The sequence below is a fragment of the Patella vulgata genome, chromosome 4, assembly GCF_932274485.2.
Source record: "Patella vulgata chromosome 4, xgPatVulg1.2, whole genome shotgun sequence".
In the NCBI taxonomy this organism is placed as follows: domain Eukaryota; kingdom Metazoa; phylum Mollusca; class Gastropoda; family Patellidae; genus Patella; species Patella vulgata.
In genome coordinates, this window is record NC_065882.2 from 73,916,187 (window position 1) to 73,939,617 (window position 23,431).

The following is a 23,431-nucleotide window of genomic DNA, read 5'->3' on the forward strand; positions in this document are numbered from 1 at the left end:
TTTACTCGGACATCATAAGTAAGTTCATTGAAAAGTTTTGAATCCCATTAAAGGACATTTTTGTAATATATTGTCATCATCCATGTCATGTGCTGACCAGTCTATGGCACAAGATTTTTTAGATTTTTTTTACCAATCTTGCTGTAATTAACCTGGAGTTGATTAATCACATACTTTCATGTACATGACAACATGTAAGGCGCTGGGTTGGATCCTGAAAGTTGCTGGGAATTATCTGATGTAGTCCTTTATTTACTGACTGATTTGGTTAATTATTTGTTTATAGAAAGAAGACATCATTATGGTATGGAACTGTGTCCGGATCGTTATCCAGTAATTGTCCTAAATATTTTGTCTCTGGATCCGTGGAACTTGGAGAACAAGGATGGTGGAGATTATCGGAAATGAAGGCACCTGTTTTAAAACCACGTAATTAATTCTTTGTCACCTTTTACCATTTACCAATCTAATGCTATTCAAGATGAACTGCATTTTTATTTTGTCTCCTGTTTGAGGGGGGGGGGTAGATGGCCGAATGGTTAGCACATGCGTGCTGTATCATAAGGTCTGTCATTGAGTCAACTGGTGTGGTTTCGAATCCCCTGTTGTACATGACAAGGAGTAGGGTCACCTGTCCAACGTCGTGGGTTTTTCTCCGAGTCCTCTAGTTTTCTACCACTGCTTAAGACCCCTAAAAAGAAAAAATTGAATCATGTGTTAGTCTGAAATGACCTAGTTTGTATCGAGTGGACGTTAAACCCCATTTCTCTCTCTCTCTCCTGTTTGAGATTCTTTGTACTGGTCACATAGCACACTGATCAACAGTGAATATTCACTAGGCCTTAACAATCACTGATAAGGATGACATCGATGCGACTTAATGAGCCCCAAATGTTAACTTTTTTCCTCCGACAAATTAAATTCTAAAACATTTTTTTATGTATTAGAAAAATAAAAAAAGACAATTGAAGTATTTGTAGGTAAAAATTATTTAGTGTAAATGGGTATGTAAAATGAGTAAAAGGCACCATTCTGCTCGAACCAGTAACGTCTTAAGTAAACAATGCACGCACCACTGAGCCAATGATTGACGCGGCGTGTTATGATGTCAAATGTTAAAGACAGTCATCTTTTACAGAGATATTAGAAGACTCGTAATCATCTGTGAAACAGATTGGTCACATAGAAGGTTGATTGTACTATTTACTTAATTATTTGAATGTAATTTGAATATTCCAAATATTCCAAATATTTGAATTTTTGTTCTATATTTTCGAATTTTCTTTTCTTTCAAATTTAATACATGTTTTTTATCTGTTTATTTTGAAATATTTGTTGATTTCTTTTGCCCTAATATCATAAAATACATCCGGGTCATATTCCTCAAATGTTAATTGGAGCCACGGTGGCTCAGTGGTTAAGAGAGATGGGAGAGAGATGGGGTTTAACATCCACTATACACACAAACTAGGTCATTTTGGGACTAACATATTGTTCAATTTTATTTCAATGGAAGGAAATCCATGAGGTTGAACAGGCAACCTTACTCCTTGTCATGTACAAGTGGGGAATCAAAACCATGCCACTTGACTCAATGACAGACCTCATGATGTAACGCCGTTCGGCCATCCAACCCCCCTTGTCAGTGAAATGGTACTGAGTCTCTAACCAGGAGTGTCCGGGTTCAATCCTGTCTTCATTAGCAGAAAATTAGGACATTTGATACCAATGTTGATTGAGAAATGTCTTAGGGATTGAGGGCCTAGCAAGGAACAACATCTAGTCACTCGGATGGGACAAAAAACGTGGGCACATAAAAGGACCTTTGACAGTTTGGAATCGCTGAAGAGTAGGCAGCTGCCCAGGTAAAATTCCCTAATGGTGAAATATAATAGGACGTTAAACTTCATTTCATTTCCTGTCCACTACACATGTCTATGATTATAGTTTGTCTATTTCAGGGCTGACAAGAAAGCTGTCTAGTCGTTCGAATGGGACGAAAAACCAAGGTCCCGTGTACACATTGGCTTGCACGTAAAAGATCCCTTGGCAGTTGGAATTCAATATAAGAGTAGGCCGTAGTGCCGCTGTCCGGGCAAAATTTCCCTCATAGCACACTGTATGGCGAATGCCCGTCTTCATTAGCCCAGTTCGGAGCAAAACAGTAGGATGTTAAACCTCATTTCATTTCATTTCATTTCATTTCATTTCATTGTCTATTTCAGCTGAGATCGTGGCTCGCAAGGGAAGAAAAAATGAAAATATGTTGTTGGCTGGAGCTGGTATAAAACTAGAAGGACTTCGAATGAGACGAAAAAAAACTTCCATTGAATCAGCTATCGAACTTAAAGAGAAGAGATTTCAAACAAAGGAATCCAAACAAATCAAAAAAGAATTATTAGAAAAACAAATGGCAGACAAGATGGAAAATCCGATTGAATCAGCACCTAAAAAACAAAAAGTTTCCATAAAGACGGAGACAGTGACTTCTGCTTTATCTGCTCAGACTTCTACAGATGTGATTGACTTTAAGAACATAAAACAAGAACCACAGGAATCTGTGTATTTTGACTCTGCTTCGGTTCAGTCTTTCAATTCATTTACGTCTGATAACGACAGTCAGTTTTCGTTCTCAGCATCTAATAGTAGAGATTTGTGGACGGAAGCAGATTTGACTCCAAAAGGTTTGATTTCTTACATTTGACCCCGCTCCCCTTACCCCCCCCCCCTCCAAATATTGTTTATAGTTGAAAGCAGTATAATTGGGCAGAGCTGGTTTTCATTATCAGGTAACTTTTTCTCAGCATGGAGAAGATAGAGTAATGGAGATTAACATCCACTTGACACAAACCAGGTAATTTGGGGTGTGTAGCTGTGGGAGGAAACCAGAGGTCCTGGAGAAAACCCACGAGGTTGGATAGGTGACCCTGTCCCTTGACTCAATGACAGGCCTTATAATCTAAAGCGCATGCATTAGATCATTCGGCCACCCACCCACCCCCGTCCTCAACATGGTAAAGTAGCATAAACCTACTTAATGCCCATCTAAAAGTAACGTACTTTGTATTGGGCACAGGGGACCACGTGGCTAAGTGGGTAAGGCGCTGGCTCGCTAGCCTGGAGGTCGGGTGTTCGATCCCTGCATTGGCCGAGAAAGTTCATCCAGATTTTCCGGCGTGGTTCCCCCTTGTCAGTGATGCAGAACGGAGGGCCTGACAAGGACAGCTGTCTAGTCCTTCGGATGAGACGAAAAACCGAGGTCCCGTGTATACATTGGAATGCACGTAAAAGATCCCTTGGCAGTTGGAATTCGATATAAGAGTAGGCGATAGTGCCGCTGCCCGGGCAAAATTTCCCTCATAGCACACTGTATGGCGTATGCCCGTCTTCATTAGCCCAGGTTAGGAGCAGAACAGTAGGACGTTAAACCTCATTTCATTTCATTTCATTGTATTGGGCAGACCTGCAAATAACAATTTTAATTTTCATGGCAAATTGTCATGTCTAAATGAAAGATAACAATGTGTTTCACAAAGTGACAAACACCAGAAAAATAATTGTACCCAAGTTGCTGATCCATGTACTTTTATTTCAGAAAGTTTACCGACATATTTATTACAAGATGAAGAAGATGAGGATGTGGACAGTGATCTGGAGATAGATCCAGGTAGTTGGTCTCCTATACCACCAACACAAGACACCATGTCTATAGACGATATGCTGTCTACATTACCAGGTAATAGAACATATTATCCAACACACATCTTTATGATAGAACAGACTGAGAGCAGGATAACTGCCCCATAAAGAATATATAATATTTGGAGGCGAATTGTCCATTGGACAGTGTTGCTAGACCCCAAACAAGATGGTGGGGGGGGGTTGGATGGCCTGCCATTGAGTCAACTGGCGTGGTTTCGATTCCCCGGTTGTATGTGACAAGGAGTAGGGTCGCCTGTCCAACCTCGTGGGTTTTCACTGGGTCCTCTGGTTTCCTCTCACTGCTAAAGACCCCAACGCACAAGCGAATTATTGGTTTAAAGTGTGCGAGTTAAATTACAAGATCTGTCATTGAGTTGTTTCGACTCCATGCTTGTACGTGACAAGTAGTAGGTTCACCTGTCCAACCCTGTGGGGTTTCTCAGGGTCCTCCCTTTTCCCCCCACTGCAAGACCCCTAAGTGCAAGCGAATTATTCGATAGAATTGAACCATATGTTAGTCCCAAAATGGCCTAGTTTATTTCGTGTGGACGTTAAACCCCATTTCTCTCTCACTCTTATTGGCTGTGTTGATGTAGAAATGAAATGAAATGAAATGGGGTTTAACATCCTTCTGTTCTGCTCCTAAACTGGGTTAATGAAGACGGGCATACACCATACAGTGTGTTATGAGGCCCTCCGTCCTGCATCACTGACAAGGGGGAACCACGCCGGAAAATCTGGATGAACTTTCTTGGCCAATGCAGCGATCGAACACCCGACCTCCAGGCTAGCGAGCCAGCGTCTTACCCACTTAGCCACGTGATCCCCGTGTTGATGTAGAAAAGCAGAATGTTAAATCTCATCTCAAATGATTTATATTACAGATAAATCTGATCCCACTGCTGTGTCAGGGGAGATAATCAGTAAGATTAAAACGGAACCAAAAGATGAAGATGATAATAATTATCCTACAGAACAACAAACTGGTATAAAGAGAGATATGAAGGATATTGATGGTGATGATGATAATGATGATGATGATGATGCTGATGATGATGATGATGATCAATCCAGTGATACGTCCGAGGAGTCGGTCATCAGTCAACCAAAGATAAAAGAAGAAGAAATTAAACCGGCAGTTAAAAGGTAACTCTCATAAACGTCACTCTTTTAGCTCTTATTAGAATCTTTTAGTTTTGTTTTCTCTCCGTTTTGCTTTTGCTTTACTTCCAGGAATGTCACTTATGGTCCTAATTTCTGATCTGATTGTGGCATAATCTTTGATAAATAAAATTCAGAATTGATTTTCTAAGCATCTTTTGTGGGATCTTTAGAATGGGTGAATTATTCATCATGCATGGTGATCATGGGTTCAAATAGTGATCAGGGTTTGATTTATTGAAATAAAATGGAACTATTTGTTTATCCTGAAATTACCTAGTTTGTGTCGAGTGGACGTTACAGCCCATTTCTCTTTCTTTTTTCTGAACAGATATAAACCAATCAGTGTCTATGACGAACGTCTCTTGTTAAACAGATTAAATATGGTCGCCGAAAAAGAACAGCTTTCACCAGAAGTTAATAGATTTCGACGAAAACTTATCGTCAGACAGGTATAAATCAATTGTACCTTACGAATGACCTAGTTTGTGTCGAATGGACGTTAAACCCCATTTCTCTCTCTCTCTCTCGCAATCACTTTGTTGCCTATATCAAACAAACAAACAATTATTAGAAACAAGACAACTAACCCAGTTATATGGGACAACAATCACTGTGCTTGATGACAATAAGAGAATATTTATCGGGGGGTTGGATGGCCGAATGGTTAGCATGCTGTATCATAAGGCCTGTCATTGGCCGAGAAAGTTCATCCAGATTTTCCGTCAGTGATGCAGGACGGAGGGCCTGACAAGGACAGCTGTCTAGTCGTTCGGATGGGACGAAAAACCGAGGTCCCGTGTACATATTTGCGTGCACGTAAAAGATCCCTTTGCAGTTGGAATTCGATATAAGAATAGGCCGTAGCGCCGCTGCCCGGGCAAAATTTCCCTCATAGCACACTGTATGGCATATGCCCGTCTTCATTAGCCCAGTTTAGGAGCAGAACAGTAGGACGTTAAACCCCATTTCATTTCATTTCACTTCGTGGGGGGTTGGATGGCCGAATGGTTAGCACGTGCGCGCTGTATCATAAGGTCTGTCATTGAGTCAGCTGGTGTGGTTTCGATTCCCTGGTTGTATGTGACAAGGAGTAGGGTTGCCTGTCCAACCTTGTAGGTTTTCTCCAGGTACTCCAGTTTCCTCCCACTGCTAAAGACCCCTATGCACAAGCAAATTATTGAAATAAAATTGAATCGTGTTAGTCCCGAAATGACCTAGTTTGTGTCGAATGGACGTTAAACCCCATTTCTCTCTCTCTCTCTCGCGATCACTTTGTTGCCTATATCGAACAAACAAACAATCTTTCTCTTTTCTATATATAGATATGTTTTGTAACTTGTATTTCAGTTAAAACGTGAAAGAGGTTTACCAGTATTTGATTTAGATCATGAAGTTAATAAATGTTTAACAAATGGAAATATCATATCAAAGGTAAATTGTGTTTAACCAATGGAAATATCATATCAAAGGTAAATTGTGTTTAACAAATGGAAATATCATATCAAAGGTAAATTGTGTTTAAAAAATGGAAATATCATATCAAAGGTAAATTGTGTTTAACAAATGGAAATATTGTATCAATGGTAAATTATGTAGTATTATGTTTAACTAATGGAAATATATAGGTAAAGTATTATGTTTAAATAATGGAAATATCACACCAAAGGTAAAGTATTATGTTTTATCAAAGGTTTAACTAATAGAGATATCGTATTAAAGGTGTAGTATTATGTTTTACAAATGGAAATATCACATCAAAGGTAAATTATGTTTAATCAATGGAAATATCACATCAAAGGTGTAGTATTATGTTTAACAAATGGAAATATATCAAAGGTTTAACTAATGGAAATATCATATCAAAGGTGTAGTATTATGATTAAAGATGCAATATGTAAGAGCTAAATCTGCCTATGGCATGTCTTTCTTTTGGCTTTAAATGTTATCTAAATTTCATCATTTTATTGTACAAACTTATGGTTTATTATATTACAGAATAAAGATAGTTTTGGTGTTCCTTATACACAGTTTCCTCATGGTGATCTACGCGTGTTAGACAGATTTCAGGTATTTATAATTTTAAACACTTTATAATAATGTTGTCATGGTGATCTATGGGTGTAAGACAGATTTCAGGTATATAATTTGAAATATTTTATACTAATCTTGTCATGATGATCTACAGGTGTTAGACCGATTTCAGTATAGAAAAATTTTATATTAATGTTGTCATGGTTTTCTATGGGTGTTAAACTGGTTGTAGGTGTACAAATATTTTATAATAATTAAAGAACTAACATTTTATTTCAAATGATGTGTGTGGTGATGGGGAGAAAACTTTTGCTATGGCAGCATCATTTCCGCCTACTCTGCTTTAAATTCCATCTGCCATCAACATAATTTTCCCCTCAATGTGCCTACATGTCATTTATATTTTATGTAGCATATATCAGATCTTGACTCACACTATTATTATACAACGTTTGAAAAATATACCCTTATTGTTAGTTTGTTATCATTTTGAGTGAAGTTTGTGCAACTACAGACCCTAGGGACTGTACAGCGCGGTGGACGCTTACGACTAGCCCCCAGATCCATTCACTGGATCTTATATGGATGTTCATTGTTTGTGATGTCTGTATGTGCACAAGGAGTATGTTGTCTGGGCAGCGATGTTTCAACATAACTTTTAAATTCCAACTGCTAAGGGATCTTTTACATGCACTGGCAATTGTGTCAAGTGTTTATCATAAACTTTATGGAGCCATTGTGGCTCATTGAGTAAGACAGTGGTTCGCTAGCCCGCAGACCAGCGGGACCTGGCAAAGGACAACGCATACAAATTGGATGAAAAACTGAGGTCCCTTGAACACCTTGGCATGTACCTAAAAGGTTCCTAGAGAGTTAAAATTTGATATGAGATTAGGTTGTAGTGCGGCTGTCCAGGCAAAATTTCCCTCATAGCACAATGAGAGTGTGTCCGGCTTCATTAGCCCAGTTATAGCAGACCAGTATGATCTTAAACCCCATTTTAATTGGGTGTGTCCATCTTCATTAGCCCAGTTATAGCCGAACAGTATGATATTAAACGCCATTTAATTACATAAACTTTATGTATATATGATTTTAAAGAGGTATAGGTATCCGTTATCAAGACTTTCTACATGGATTTTTATTGTCTTCAGGGAGGAATGAAAGTCTCTTACAACTTGGAACCAGAACGTCCATCTTTTTTAAATCGTCTGGTAGGAACAGAAGATGATCAGTTATTGAGTATCAGAAGTCCTTATACTGCCAGGTAAACTAATATTTACAGGACAACATCTTATTATTTGAGACATTCAGATAAATTATGTAAGAATTTGATAAAGAGCTGGCCATTCTTGCTATAATAGTTCAAAAATAATGCAAAATGAATACATGTATATTGAAAATTTCATTCAAATTTTTAGCCTTTAAAGGTTTGACAAGATATGTGCACTGATTGTAACCACCGTACTGGTTGTTCGAAGCTTAGCCTCACTTCACGATTTAGATTAAATCATTAAATGGCTGAACAGGTTCTAATCTACTTAAAATCAGACCTGTTCGATGGCATTGAGACTTGATAATGTTAAGAAATGTCTAATTAATAGTTTATATAACATTTCAGGCCTAAAGAAAGCCCTGGCTCCGATATCACAAAGCATTCTCAGACTTAAGTTAAGGATTAACTCACCTTTCAAGCACTGTTATTGGAAATATCTTTGAACTATGTACACACGCTTGTAGTTTCTTATTGATGTATTTGATATATTAAAACAACAAAAGTTTTATAAAAGGGTATATTTTAGTTAAAATAAGGTGAACACTTTTGAGTAAATTCTTAACTAAGTCTGAGAATGCTTTGTGAACTCGGGGCCTGCAATAGGCAGATTTAACTCTTTCATAATGTATGTTTGATCCACGCTGAAATATACTCAGATTGATTATTTTACATTTAATTAAGAAAACCAAACCAATCTGATGAAAATTAGACCCATCAAAAATTTCTATCACACACCGATAGGCGACTTGTACATAAATAATCTCTTAACAAATATCTACAAATGTTTATATTATTACTTGTACTCATTTATATTTAAGGTGACTAATAATAAACGTAATAGGTTGGGTGTTTGAACTATGTCATAAATTATGTTGTATGTAATATAACATGTGTCACTATTATAAACAATTTCTGTTCGGCTTGGCTCGGTTTGGCTCGGTTCGGTGGTGCTCTGTTCTATTCTATTCTGTTTATTTCATCCACAGTATCCAATTATAAAATGTCTTGCTGTTACTTACACCAAAAGTAGACACCATACTTGTTGAAATTGCATGACTTATGGTGTTCATAATTAAAATATTGGTTTTGTGTTTTAGAGAAAACTTGAAAGGAAACTTTATATTTTAAAATGTTGTTAATAGTGGATATACAAGATGTATAACATACAGGTTAGGATTAAGCTTGCTTGGGGCCCTGAGCTGTAAATATCACTGGGACCCTTGCCACAACCACGAAAAGTGTTTATATTCTGGTCATAGTATATGACATATATCTTCATATTTATTAATGTCAAATAAAAAAATGTATGAATTATTTTATTATCTATTGTAGAATCTTAAAGCCATTTATTAGAAGAGATTACGAATCCCGACCTTTAAAGATGCGTTTGTTAGAAGAAATCAAGGCTTATCCTCATCGGTAAATAAAAATAATGTTTGATAGTATGATTAGTTTTTATTTTTATACTTTGTACTTTGTACTTTTGTGGAGCCATGGTGGTAAGTAAGGCACTAGTTCACTAACCAGAAAGACTGGGGTTTGCTAAGAAAGTACCTCAAGATTTTTAATTGTGATTTCCCCTTGTCGGTAGTGCTGGACGAAGGGCCTGGCAATGAACAGCGTTAACTAGTTCAGATAGAATGAAAAACTGAAATCCTGTGTATACATTGGTGTGTGTGTAAAACTAAAAGAAACCTTAGCTGCTGTCTGAACAAACTTTGTCAATAACGCACTGTATGGTGTATGCCTGTCTTCATTAGCTAGATTGGTGCAGAAAAGTAGGACACTGTTTTATTGAATATCTTTCTCCCTATATTTCCAGGAATGATCCGACGTGGAAGGCCCCACCCCCACCACCTATAGACTATTGTTATGTCAGACCACAACATATCCCATCAGTCAATGTTTTATGTCAACAGTTCTTCTGGCCTGGTATAGATCGTAAGTTATTTTATAAATATTATGATGGTCTTTCCATTTATTTTTTTGATAGCTTTATAACAGCCAGAGATGCTCGCTAAAATAAGGTGGTGTTAGGTGGCGGGATGGTTTAACATGTCCGATCATAAGATCTGTCATTGAGTCAAGTGGACCTTAAACCCCATTTCTCTCTCTCTCTCTTGATATTAGTTTAAAGCTACGTTCCCCGAAAAGTATTTATCAGGTGGTTATTCCCAATAAAAGTATGGCAATTTTAGTATATATGGAAAGTAGAGATATCCAATCTTATGGAGCACATACAGGACAAAAATGTACGGGTTTCCCTAATCGACAGCCCAACGATTAGGAGGTTGCACGCGGAGATTGAGTGCTTGATGTAAATGTTGATAAACTTTATGAAGAGTTAGACGTACAACACTTTCTGATATAAAAATCACAGAAAAAGATGCGGGCTGTGGATAATCTGAGAATTTAATTAGGCTTCAATATTTGTAATAAATAGTCAGCGATAAAGGCAACATCGTCTTGTGTATGCAACGAATTCTCCTCTGACCTCGCACCCGTTGTGTCACATGACACAAACATGACCTCTTTTGATCGATTTTTTATAGCCAGCTATTCCCTGACAATTGCAATGTTTTGAGAAGGATTTGAAGGAAAATAATGATAAATTAATTAGTTTGAATATGTTTTTAGTCCAAATATATCATCAAATCACCCAGTTTGTACCCGGGAATGTATCTTTAATGTCAAATCTTTGTTTAAAAATTTGTAAAAATCGTTTAAAATCACCAAAAATCATCTAATTTGTACTTTTGTCCAGTTTATAGCTGACTGCTTAATTTTGATAATGAGTGTCCAATTTACAAGTATTTAGTTTCTTGACCATTGTTCAAAAATTAATCATTATAGTATACATCAATAGGGTTGTTTATTTTTAACAGTGATTGAGAAATTAAACGCTTGTAATATTGGACACTCATCAAAATTGAATGGTCAGCTTTAAATTGGACACAAGTTCAAATTAGATGATTTTGGGTGATTTTAAATGATTTTTTATAAATTTTTAAACAAAGATTTGATATCAAACAAATGTGAAAGAAATTAGTGCTAGATACACAAGATTAAATGATACCCAGGTTACAGTGTATGTGTATACTAAAACCAGTTGTCATCACTGTTTTATTTTTCAGTATCAGAATGTCTTCACTACCCAGATTTTACTTGTGTTGTTTTATTTAGGTAAGTCTCCATTGATAATAAGGAGGTTGGGTGGCTGAATGGTTTTTATAGCAAGTGCTTTAGATCATAAGGTCTCTCATTGAGTCAAATGGCGTGGTTTCGATTCCCGGTTGTACGTGACAAGGAGTAGGGTCACCTGTCCAACCTCGTGGGTTTTCTCCATGTCCTCTGGTTTCCTCCCACTTCTGAAGATCCCTACGTGCAAGCAAATTATTGAAATAAAATTGACCTACTTTGTGGCCCCATCTATCTCTCTCTCTCTGTATCAAAGACCCTTTATTGAGATGAAATTGAACCATATGTTAGCCCCAAATATTACCTAGTTTGAGGGGGTCTCAATCAAATTTTATAGATGATAATAACTGGTGCAATGGTTGCCAAATGTATCCACATTTTAAATTTATCATATATTTGTAAATACTGAATCATTTTTGAACTGATATTCCTCTAGAGATTCAAATTCCCCATATTTTAATTTGCAAAGGATTTAAAATGATGATCAGAGAGTTAATAGATCTTCATTTAAAGTGTACTATAATTGACACAGAATCACTTTGTTGATGAGGGAGCCACGGTGGCTAAGTTGGTAAGACGCTGGCTGGCTAGCCTGGAGGTCGGCTGTTTGATCCCTGCTTTGGCCGAGAAAGTTCATTGTGATTTTCCAACGTGGTTTCCCCTTGCCAGTGGTGCAGGACGGAGGGCCTGGCAAGGACAGCTATCTAGTCATTTGGCTGGTACGAAAAACCGAGGTCTCATGTATACATTGGCGTGCATGTAAAAGATCCCTTGGCAGTTGGAATTCAATATAAGAGCAAGCCATAGTGCCGCGCTGCCTGGGCAAAATTTCCCTCATAGCACACTGTATGGCATATGCCCATTTTCATTAGCCCAGTATAGGAGCAGAACAGTAGGACATTAAACCCTATTTCATTTCATTTCACTTTGTTGATGTACTGTATTGACTATTGTTTTCAGGTTTTGCCATGCACATCCAATAACAATGTTATAACAGTTTTGTTGTTCCTTTTCAGAAAAATTGTGATAGGTTTTGCGTTTATGGTGCCAGACGTTAAATATAATGAAGCGTATATATCGTTTATATTTACACATCCTGAATGGAGGCGAGCTGGTATCGCTAAATTTATGGTTTATCATTTAATACAGGTAAGAGTTAATTGCCATTCTTTAACCGTTATCCAACCTTATGGGTTTCCCCGGGTCCTCCGGTTTCCTCCCACTGCTAAAGACCCCAACGCACAAGCAAATTATTGAAATAAAATTGAACCATGTGTTAGTCCCGAACTGACCTACCTCTCTCTCTCTCTCTCTCCCCTATTGCTAAACCGGGCCTTGGTTTTAACTTGATGCAAAAAATGGATGTTGTTTGTTTTTATAAATTTATAACAATATTCCTAATTTAATATTTTCGCAGTTCGTTAGTTCATTAGAAAGAAGGTCAAAGGTTACAGCCTCTTTTTTTTTTATTTTCAGACGTGTATGGGTAAAGATGTAACTCTTCATGTATCCGCTACCAATCCTGGCATGTTGCTTTATCAGAAATTTGGATTTAAACCCGAAGAATTTCTTCTGGACTTTTATGATAAATATTATCCACTAGACTCTAAAGAATGCAAACATGCTTTCTTTCTCCGATTAAGAAAATGACAGAATAAAATTAGAGTGATTGTTGTTGTTTTAATAATAGTTGGCCGAGAAAGTTCCTCAAGACTTTCAGGTGTAGTTACCCCCTCATCACTGGTTCAGGACAGAGGACAAATAACCAAGGTTTTGTGTACACGTAGAAGAAACCTTTGACAGTTGGAATTCAAAATAAGAATAGTCTGTAGTGCCACTGTCCAGGCAAAATATCATTGATAGCACATCTTTTATTTGCCTGATTGGTGCAGAGGAGAACCCCATTTCATTTTTTTTTAGTTTCATCTGGTAAACTTAGAGGACTCTTTAAAACCTGAAAAATAGGACATTTAACTCAAGGTTGGCAACGTTCGTCTGTGTTCTCCTGCTTGCCACCATCCCAGTGATTACTGATTAGGTCACTTATTTCCAGGAGCAACACCTTAAAGATACATTATGGGAGATTCGATAACGAGTTGGCAATTCTCACTATAATAGTTAAACACTAGATAACGTAAAGGCAATTTGTTGAAAATTTCATTCAAATTGATCCACTATGAAAGGAGAACAAAGCGAATGAAATTTCTGCCTAGCCTTGGTAATCATTACTAAAGTCAGTATGATAAACAGCATAGTCTCGATTATCCATTTAATCGTTAAATCGAGACAGAAAGTTATGCAGTAAATCGGCTCACAATCCACTTATGATCACAGGCTAGCGATGCCATCTAGAGTTGACTATGGTCTGGATAAGTTAATTAATGTCTAATTAATAATTTAGATAACATTTCAGGCCTAAAGAAAGACCTGCAATAGACAGATTTAGCTCTTGCATAATGTATCTTTAAGTTTGGAGTGATAATGATCATGAAAGGTCCTATTATACAGATAAAACAAAGACCTTGTGTCGCCATGTACTCTTCATTGAATTCCAACTGCAAGTGAACTTCAAGTGCTCCCAATGTGTTGGATGGCCATATTGGTTAGCACGTGCGAGCTGTATCATAAGGTCTGTCATTGAGTCAACTGGCGTGGTTTCTCCGGGTCCTCTCACTGTTTTTAAGACCCATCCAAATAACTAGGCAACTCTCTCCTTGTCAGATCCTGCAGACAACACCCCCGACATGCAACTCTCTCCTTGTCAGCCCTGCAGACACCACCCCTGACATGTGACTAGGCAACACCCTTGACATGCGACTAGACGACTGTCTCCTTGCAGACAACACCCGTTAAGGAAGAATTTGACTCATTAATTCCTGAATCTGAACCTGTGGAAATTCTAGGCAACAAACGACTAGGAAACACTTTTCTTGGGAGCCCCCAGATGCCACACCTTGGCTTCAACACATCTAGGGACATTCTGGTTGAAAGGTCAGTGTCCTACCACTCGACCACTGTAGCCCCCAAACAAAATGGCTGAATGCCGAATATTAATAAACACAACAAATTAAATGTCATATAATAATTTTTTATCATGACTGTTTTACAAGCATGAAAACTCTAAAATACTTGATAAAAACCCCATTGATAAATTACATAGAAATTACAACTCTGAAAACCATCAAACAATATACATAAACCATTTCAACCAGGACATCATATTTACCGTGGTGACAACTTACAATATAATTTACTTTTATGTACATTCATACTTCCCATACAGGAATTATCCACCCACAAGGACTATCCCAAGTCAGCATTCAGGACCACAGCCCTAAAACTTTTAGATTATTATTTTCCCAGGGCAAGGTTAAATCAGAAGGAGATACCCAAGTTAGCTTTTAGGATCATAGCCCTTAAACTTTTAAGATTTGAATTCTCCTAACGAGGTCTAAATGACGAAGGCGGTATCCATTAGCCCACGTCATCATTCAAGAACTTGGTGGTAAAACTTTCAGATTCTGCAACATTTCTTGACTTGTTTTATTAGCTCTAATCCAAGAATAGAGCTAATAACACAAGTCAAGAAATGTTGCATCTGCTACCAGTGTGTCATGAATTAGGGCATCACTAGAAGCCATTTTGACAACTGTCTTATACTGACAGTGGCCTTGCAGAAAATTTTTATTACCCCTATTTAAAGACTGCTGCCAGTGTTGTGTCGCCCCCTTATATATTACAATAGGGCTTCATTATATCACTGTTGGGAGCCATGTTGACAACTGTCTTATACCGAAACTGGCCTTATAGCGACGCTCTGATGTAACAGCTTCTATCAGGTAAAAAGTTTCAGGTCAAACCTCCATATCGATACCTGTACAACTTTTTAAGTTAAACATTCAACTAGCCAATAACCACTATTTCTATATTACATACCTATAGTAACACTTTCTAAATATATCATCTAATATTTCATATTTTACAACATTATAATTAATAAATAAATATTCACACAAAATAAAAAGTTCATTAAGAAAATAATTAATTAATTGAATGTCTTCATATTAAAAATCATTATAAAAACTAAGAAAATGAATTCTTTTTTTTTTGTAATTTTAATAAACACGTATTATTTATAGTTGTTCATGTCTTTTACATCTTAATAAGGTCAAGTCGTGTCCGATACTTTCACTGCATTAGCTAAGTTTGTTGTACTATGAAAAATAAGTTTTCTGAATGCAGCTGTTTGATTGGCTGGGCACTTCAATCCAAGGGTAACAGACAGTATACTTTCCTGTGGGAGGAAAAAGAAGAATGTGACCCTAAAAGCATGGGATTGAACTCACGGCACTTGCATTGAGGACATGAGACCATACTATCTGTCACATAAAAGCATGGTACTCAACTCCCGAGGACACAAGACCCTGCTACTTGTCTCATTCAAGCATGTGACTGAACTCATGTCACATGCATTGAGGACATGAGGCTCTACTACTTGCCACATACATGCATGGGACAGACCTAATGATTTGTAGACCACCCAACCCAAATTGACTTTAATTTTTCCATAAGAATATTTTTTTATCCTAGCAGACAACAATTTAGCTACTACAGTGGAGGTAAAAGACATGCATGTTTGTGACCCATGACATTATGAAGATGGCATATATTACTTGCACTCTTAATTTACCTACATTAAACATTCAATGATGGATGGTAATAAATTTAATTTATTTAACGATTTGCTTAATTATAAAAACCAGTTTCAACAATACACACACTTATTGATGGTTGTACTCGTATGCTAATAATTTCAATTTAATGATTTCTTTAAATGATAAATTCCAATTCGCACAATACATACATTTATTTAAACGTAAAATGACCTCTCAAACCCTCAACCTATTGTAATGCATTCATGAACCATTTCCAAGCTAGGAAATGGAAAGAAAATTCATAGAAAAGAGACATCTTCAAAACATTGTTTATTTATTTAGATAGTTGTAATAGAGGAAAAAAATCTTTAATAATTTAGAGAATAAAAATAATATTTACCTTACCAGTATTTACAAAGTTATTATAAATTATATTGTATCTTTAATTACTTGATTCCATGCAAATACCACACAACAAGTTTTAATTAGAAATCTTATGTAATACTTACACACATACAATAACACACTATCTATGGTTCTATATTTGTTTTTATTTTTAATAACAAAATGGGACTCTATAAACCCCCAAGCATAGATTCAATATAATGGCAGAGTAGATTGCAATGATATAGAATGAAATCATACACAATAGTCATAATGATATAGTACATGTTTTATAGATTTAATGAGAATCGCAGCGCATCTAGGTGCTTAATACGGCTCTTTTTAATATACTTTCTACAATAAAATGTCCAATACACATGGAATATACTACACAGGTACATTGCATGCATTCTATACATTTATATTTAAAAATTTATCATGTAATAAACTATTTTAATAGTGATGTATAGTGATGTGTGATACGAAAGTTACAAGGCATGCACTCTATAGTTTTAAAACTAAAAATTTCCCTTCTCAAACATTTATAAGTAAAAAACCTATTTTAATAGTGATGTGAAATGATGCAATAAATATAGATATAATATATACACAGGGCTGTTGCAGAAAACTTTAAACTATACTAAACCACGGTTACAAGTAGCAGGTTGTCTGCGATATCACACTTGGTGGAAGCGGACGTTAAGCTCGAAGAATGAACGGTAGCAGTATATATAGGTAGCAAAACATGTACTTCTATGAAATGTCTTTCTCATACCTACTGGTAGATTCACCAATGCTTCATATTAGAATATAACAGGAAGCTATTAGGTACCAGAAGCATGAAATGAATGATAGTCAATGTCTTCCAGTCTACAATTAACTAAGGACATAGGAAAATTACATAAGTTATTTTGCTAAAGTTAGTTTGTTTCAAATATTTAACCTAACATATTGACTGTTGTCTGTGAGGTGCTCTACGATCAAGGTGATAAAGAATGCGCATTAACGATTCACAGTTTCCAGATAAGATTTATAAAATTCAAACTATGAAACATTTTCCTGGAACAGCCCTATTAATAATTGATAAATCACAATCTAAAATGTTTAAAATAAAAAAAACTCCACATTTGTTGTTGTGTGAAGTGATGTAAATAGCGGCAGTGTCATATTAGGAATGTTTTAATGGCACTTACATAAATAAATAAAATCCCCGTCAAAGTATTGTTATTTTCTGGACAACTGTGGAGCTTCAAGATCATTCTAGTTTGATCTTAAATTATCGGCATGCTTAAAACTTTCACCCTCATCCTACAATTTTCCCCTGTCATACTACGTTCTAGATTGTGAAATTGTGTGTCATTGTGATCAATCGTACACAAAAATCACAATAGCTTGACGGGGAATTAACCTCATAAACCTGATATATTTTGATATTATAACCATGACTTGCCATTTCATGTCACATTAACAATCTACATTTTACCTCAATTAATAAATTCATTTCAATCTCAAAACAAATTTCATTCATTACCCAAATTCGATGATTAATTTCGTCTGCCAAAAGTAACAATTCTAAAAGCCCTAACAAGATCATAACAATCAATTTTTTTTTTTTTACATAACATCTTTTTTTTATCTTATAAAATAATTTCAGATTAGGCACTATAATTTACATTTTTTTACTTTGATAATTTTATTTGCCATTTTCAAGAAACGTGCAATAATTGAATAGTGCCATTTATAAGATTTTGAGATCTGGAACCCTATTTACAAAAACCTTAAATCAATTCTAATTTTAAGAACACCAGTTTTCAAAGATGGCCGATTTCTTTCAGTCATAGTACATTATACATATAAATCATTCAAGATCTCATTTACATCGCCCAAGGAACAAAAACATCTGAGCTCTTTGAATTAAGTTCTATAGTAACCGTGCATTAACATGGCCCAAGGAACAAAAATATCTGAGCTCTTTGAATTAAGTTCTACAGTAACTGTGCATTAACATGGCCCAAGGAACAATAACATCTGAGCTCTGTGAATTCTACGGTAACCATGCATTAATTAATCTATTTACAGTCTTAATTTTTATCAACATTTCCATAATATATTTATTAATAGAACTGTAGATCTGTATTGCTAAAAATACATAATATACTACTATAAATTCTATATATGGTCTCAACTACTCTAACAATTACAGGTTGTCAACACATCAGTTATCTTTCTGATGTCATAGCAACTAACAACAGTCAATGGAATGCACCCTCCTATTGTGAAAGGAAGTGAACTTGACAAATCAATCATCTTCTCTCATGTCTCCTGACAACGGACAGACCACTTTTCTAAATGTACAAAATCCTTTGCGTCTGAAAGATTATTACTAACAGAAATATTTTACACTATAGGAAGTGTATTTGACTAATCAAGCATCTACTCAAATGCTTCCATAACAATGGATACTCATTCTTTGCATCTGAAAAATTATAACTAAGGGAAATATTTTACAGTAAATGAGTTACCATTAACAGACATTTAAATTATAGCTTTAATATTTACAAAAGACTTTCCAGTTTTAAGCAGTTGATAATACTTAAAAAAACAAAAATCATTATCACATCAGTATGTTCCTTTAAAATATACCAGAATTACTCATTAGCCCAGTGGACAGCATCTAGTTGTTCGGATGGGACATGAAAATAAGATCGTGTGTGCATGTTGGACATGCACATAGATAAGAGAGTTGATTATGGTCTTTTCATGTGAATAAATGTTTAGAAAATAATTTATATAACATTTGAAGCCAGTAAAAAGACCTGCAATATGCAGATTTAGCTCTTAGATAATACATCTTCAATCAGAAAGACAAATGGAGTGGTTGTTGTTTTTTTTTCAGAGACCAGAGTGTATGAGAACTGGTATATAATAAAGGAACGGATCAACATGATGAGATACATGTATGATCACTTTAAAGATGTGTATGGCAAGAGATCTATTATTTTGATGGTCATCACCTTGAAAATATACATAACAAAACACAGTCCACGACTGAAGCATACATTAACATTTCAGAATGACAAACCATACTATGTACCTGCCTGAAAATGATGATTTCAGTTATACCTGATAAAATGTCTGTCAGTAATACACTAGTACAGTTAGGTCTAAATATTAAGGCCACTTGCAGATTTCGTCAAGGTTACGAGATGTAAACAAAGCTAGCACTAACCCTAACCCACAATCTTGTCAACAAGCATGTGCCTAACCCTATTTACATCTTGCGACCTTGACGAAATCTGCAGGTGGCCTTAATATCAAGTTTATCCTCGAGTGTTGTAGATTATTCATACCCTCTATTCTAGGATTTCAGTGCCCATCAATCGACAACAACAAAAGCATTAATTTATGGTTTGTCTTTCATAGATGTTATTACATGAGTTGATCTAAAGCCTTCCCCTTTCCAAGTTTCAAGTTACTTGATGATCTCATCTTTTACCCCTGAGTCAAGATTATCCAGTCTCTTTATAACTAAAGAGCAGAGGATTTTGATGAACATCTTACATCAGCTATAATATCGATGTTGTCTATTTTCAGATCGGTTGGTCATGGGGAGGTCAATTCCATACGGAAAAATCATCTTTCGTGAAGTCTGGGTCGGGGTTATGATTACCTACCCCTGACACTGACCCTTGCCATGTTTATCTCAATGTATGGTTAATTTTTTTGACCTCCTGATTTACTGGCCATCTGGGGAGGTCAATTCCCAAACAGAAAATTCTTCTCTAGGGAATTATGGGTTTGGAGTACAGGTTAACTACCCTTAATGCTAATGTAACGGACAGGGTATTATATTTTTTCATAGTGCAGTGTATCGCAGGGTAATAAGGGAAATGAGGCTCATGAGGAAAGCCCTTGAGTGTTGAAAGTGAATTTGTTTGTAGCCATACCCTAAATTGATGCATAGGTGAAAGCCTAGGCAACTCTAACCCCAAATCATGTGGTGTTTAACTCTGTGTATGGAAATATTCAACCTCTTCAACCGATCGGAAAATAGACATCGACTATAATATCACCCACGTTGTAATGGGGGGGTTGTTTCGTTATTTCTTTTATCCTGACACATTTAACGTTTAGAATGAGGTAGGTGGTATATACGGTCAGTTTGTTATGGTGACCATGGGGATTTCACAACTATTATAGATAGATAGATAGATATATAAATAGGCAGCAACTTGATGATCAATATCTACATGTAACTCCATTATAAAAACAAGATGGCGGTGGAAACGATTATAAACAGTGGCTTGCAGAGGTTTGGTGTTGCCTGGGGCCAATTCCTTGATTGTATGCCTCCTGAAATGGAAGTTCAGGGGCGTCGTCCCATCTGCCCCACCCACTCTGCATGCCACTGATTGTAAATACTAGAAATATAAATCAAATTATCTTACAGTAAAAAATAAAGAAACTCAGTTTAATCAGCTTTACAACCATTGATTGATATTATGGTATGTGTGTGCGGAGGTGATTTAAGATTGATATTACAGTCTCTGATCGTTAATTGGCTTTTAAAATACAATATTGTAAAAGTCTAATCTCTAAAAAAATATCAGTCCAAAATTGGTTAAATTCAGTTCAGTATTTACAAAGATGAATTGAATATTTGTTGTTAATATTCGGCATCCACTGCAGAAGACATATCTATATTAATATACTATCCATACTAGGGTTGTCCCAAGACTGATAGCTCGGACCAGGGAGTAACATAGATAGGGTGGCGATGGATCACCACATCCGGTTTTGGAGTTATGCTACTTCCCGTCATCGTGCTATTTCGAGTCAAACGCTAGTCATTGGATATTGTCAAAACCAGACAGCGCCACCTATAATTTTCATGAAATCTTTTGATGGGCCTCTTTTTAATCCAATTTAATTAAATGTTAAATAATCAATTTAAGTTCATCTTAGCATGGATTAAGCCGTAAAAAAATTGGATGTTGTCTGGAAAAATGCAAAAGACGATCAGTGACTTTAAGCATGTGCAGAGGTGATTCAAGATAAAATACTTTATTTACAAAGCCAAACATCATGTAGTGATCCACTACGTAGGTAGACGTACCATTTATCATATGTGATCCATCACTGTAAAATGAGTCGAAAGTCACAACTCATTGTTTACGATAATAATAGATGAACAAAATGTCGAAGCAGGCTAACAAAGTTTGGTTTGCTTAATTTGTCAAATCTACATTTCTGCTTTTCGTGTTAAATCGTTAAAAGCATAGTTTTAGCCTATTTTAACATTTTTGTTCATTTCGTAATAGATTTGTTATTTCTGGATCATTTTGCTACCATGGGTCACATAAGTCTTGGGGGCTGTTTCACGAAATTTTCACTAAGATAAAATCCAAATTTTAGTAATTTGATTGCATAATATTAGATTGATTTTAGTGCTTAGCCAATCAAAATTGAATTATCTACTGAAATATGGATTTTATCTTTAGTTAAGATTTCAAGAACAGGGCCCTGAATAACATCATCTCAACAACATTTATCTTATATCTCTAGAATTAACCTAATGATAATCTCGATACAATAAATTACAAATTTAATTTGGACTAAATCTACAGTATCCTACAGTATATATTGATAATTTTGTAATCCAGTTGTCTGCCCCTCTTGTCTTCAAACTTCAAAAATGTCAATTTTTTTTCTTGGTTGAAACAAAAGAGTAAACTAAATGTGTGGAGTTTTAACAGTGTACTTTTCTCAACAGAAACAAAACTATATGATCAAAATTTAATTCACAATGTTTTATCATCAAGCCTGGAAATAAACCAATTGTCATTGGCAATGTCTGTCTAACATTCAGTCAGACACAATACTGGCTCTTGTCAGGAACAAAATTTCATATTTTTGGTGTTTTTGTTTTAAAATTCAATTATGTCCACCAGTAACTTTATAAAGTTGAAATAAAATGGTAGGTATTTCTAGGCCTAATTGTTATTATATTACATATATTATATATCATGATATAAATATCTTTACAGTATAAATTACGATGGAAAATATATAAAGTAAAGTTATAAAAATTGGGATCATTTTGTGTCGTCGAGCCCTGATCTTCGAGTCTGCTGCCATTTTAACATCCTGGTCATCAATTTGTTTAATACTTATCAGCCACCATCTTTATTTGTTGTTGTTGTTTATTTATTTATGTTGTTGCTGTTGTTGTTGTTGTTGTTGTTGAGCTGTATTATTTAAAACAACTACGAATGCATAACCTACAAAATACACATTTGAAAAGGTTATAAAAAAAAAAAGAAGCAGAAATGTTTTGATAAATGTTTTAATATCAAAAAGACCAGAATTAAATTTCATGAGTTGATTTGTATTGTAAAGCAGGAATCTTTCTGCTTTAAATTTCTAGCACCACAGATAGAGCCAATGTCGATAACTTTTGAGCAAAATGAGGGAGTCATTTTAGTGCAATAGGAATCCCTTGCAAACTACAATATTGTGAACGGTGAATTTCCTTGCTTGGATTCAACTGATAAATTGTTTCAATGGCATTTAGTAATTGAACTGGAGTATACAGGTGACAATATGGAATACAATTACTGCTTATTACTGAGTGACGTTTCGACTAGGCTTCTCTAGTCATTATCAAGCAATGATAAAATATGATAAGACAATCTACACAACAATACTTGGTTAATACAGTTATAAGCAGTAATTGTATTCCATAGAATTGTCACCTGTATACTGTCGATTCAACTGGATTCAAAATATTTCAGTGAAAATCATAGGTAGTTTTCTAATACTCAACAAAACTGAATCATTCAGGCTGGGACTGATATCCTTTCAGTGATTCAATGTTCACAATATTGTACTTTGCAAGAGATTTAAAATTCCCCAAGTGACAATCAACAGTTTAAATTTTTCCCTATTTCATGTATATATTATAGGTACAGTATCCTAGGTTCTGTGACTTGTATGTATATTGAAAGTTGTGTCCAAAACA

At 35.6% G+C, this 23,431-nt stretch overlaps 2 protein-coding genes across 3 annotated transcripts in view; one reads left to right on the forward strand and one right to left on the reverse strand.

Moving 5' to 3' along the window:
* The first annotated feature begins 6,711 nt into the window (after nt 1–6,711).
* LOC126819792 (cysteine-rich protein 2-binding protein) lies at nt 6,712–13,041 on the forward strand. Its single transcript, XM_056100697.1, has 8 exons — nt 6,712–6,731; nt 6,862–6,933; nt 8,052–8,164; nt 9,506–9,592; nt 9,996–10,114; nt 11,308–11,356; nt 12,388–12,520; nt 12,848–13,041. The coding sequence occupies exons 3-8, from the start codon at nt 8,058–8,060 to the stop codon at nt 13,019–13,021; spliced, it is 669 nt and encodes a 222-aa protein (XP_055956672.1). The 5' UTR covers nt 6,712–6,731; nt 6,862–6,933; nt 8,052–8,057; the 3' UTR covers nt 13,022–13,041.
* Nucleotides 13,042–14,443: 1,402 nt separating this feature from the next.
* The window catches only part of LOC126819770 (histone-lysine N-methyltransferase, H3 lysine-79 specific), a 44,283-nt gene continuing 35,295 nt past the window's right edge, over nt 14,444–23,431 (reverse strand). For both annotated transcript variants that reach the window (XM_050547982.2, XM_050547985.2), the window contains exon 24: nt 14,444–22,691. Coding sequence is in view for 1 of the 2 variants with exons in the window: in XM_050547985.2 (XP_050403942.2) it covers nt 22,618–22,691 (74 nt within the window). In the remaining variant the exon portion in view is untranslated. The remainder of the gene's footprint in view (nt 22,692–23,431) is intronic.

What these genes read in the sequence shown, in the direction of transcription:
- LOC126819792 (XM_056100697.1), top strand. Translation starts at nt 8,058, where the DNA reads ATGAAAGTCTCTTACAACTTGGAACCAGAACGTCCATCTTTTTTAAAT. An exon ending in AGAAGTCCTTATACTGCCAG is followed by an intron (nt 8,165 to 9,505) that starts GTAAACTAATAT and finishes TATCTATTGTAG; the next exon opens with AATCTTAAAGCCATTTATTA. An exon ending in CTTCTGGCCTGGTATAGATC is followed by an intron (nt 10,115 to 11,307) that starts GTAAGTTATTTT and finishes TTTATTTTTCAG; the next exon opens with TATCAGAATGTCTTCACTAC.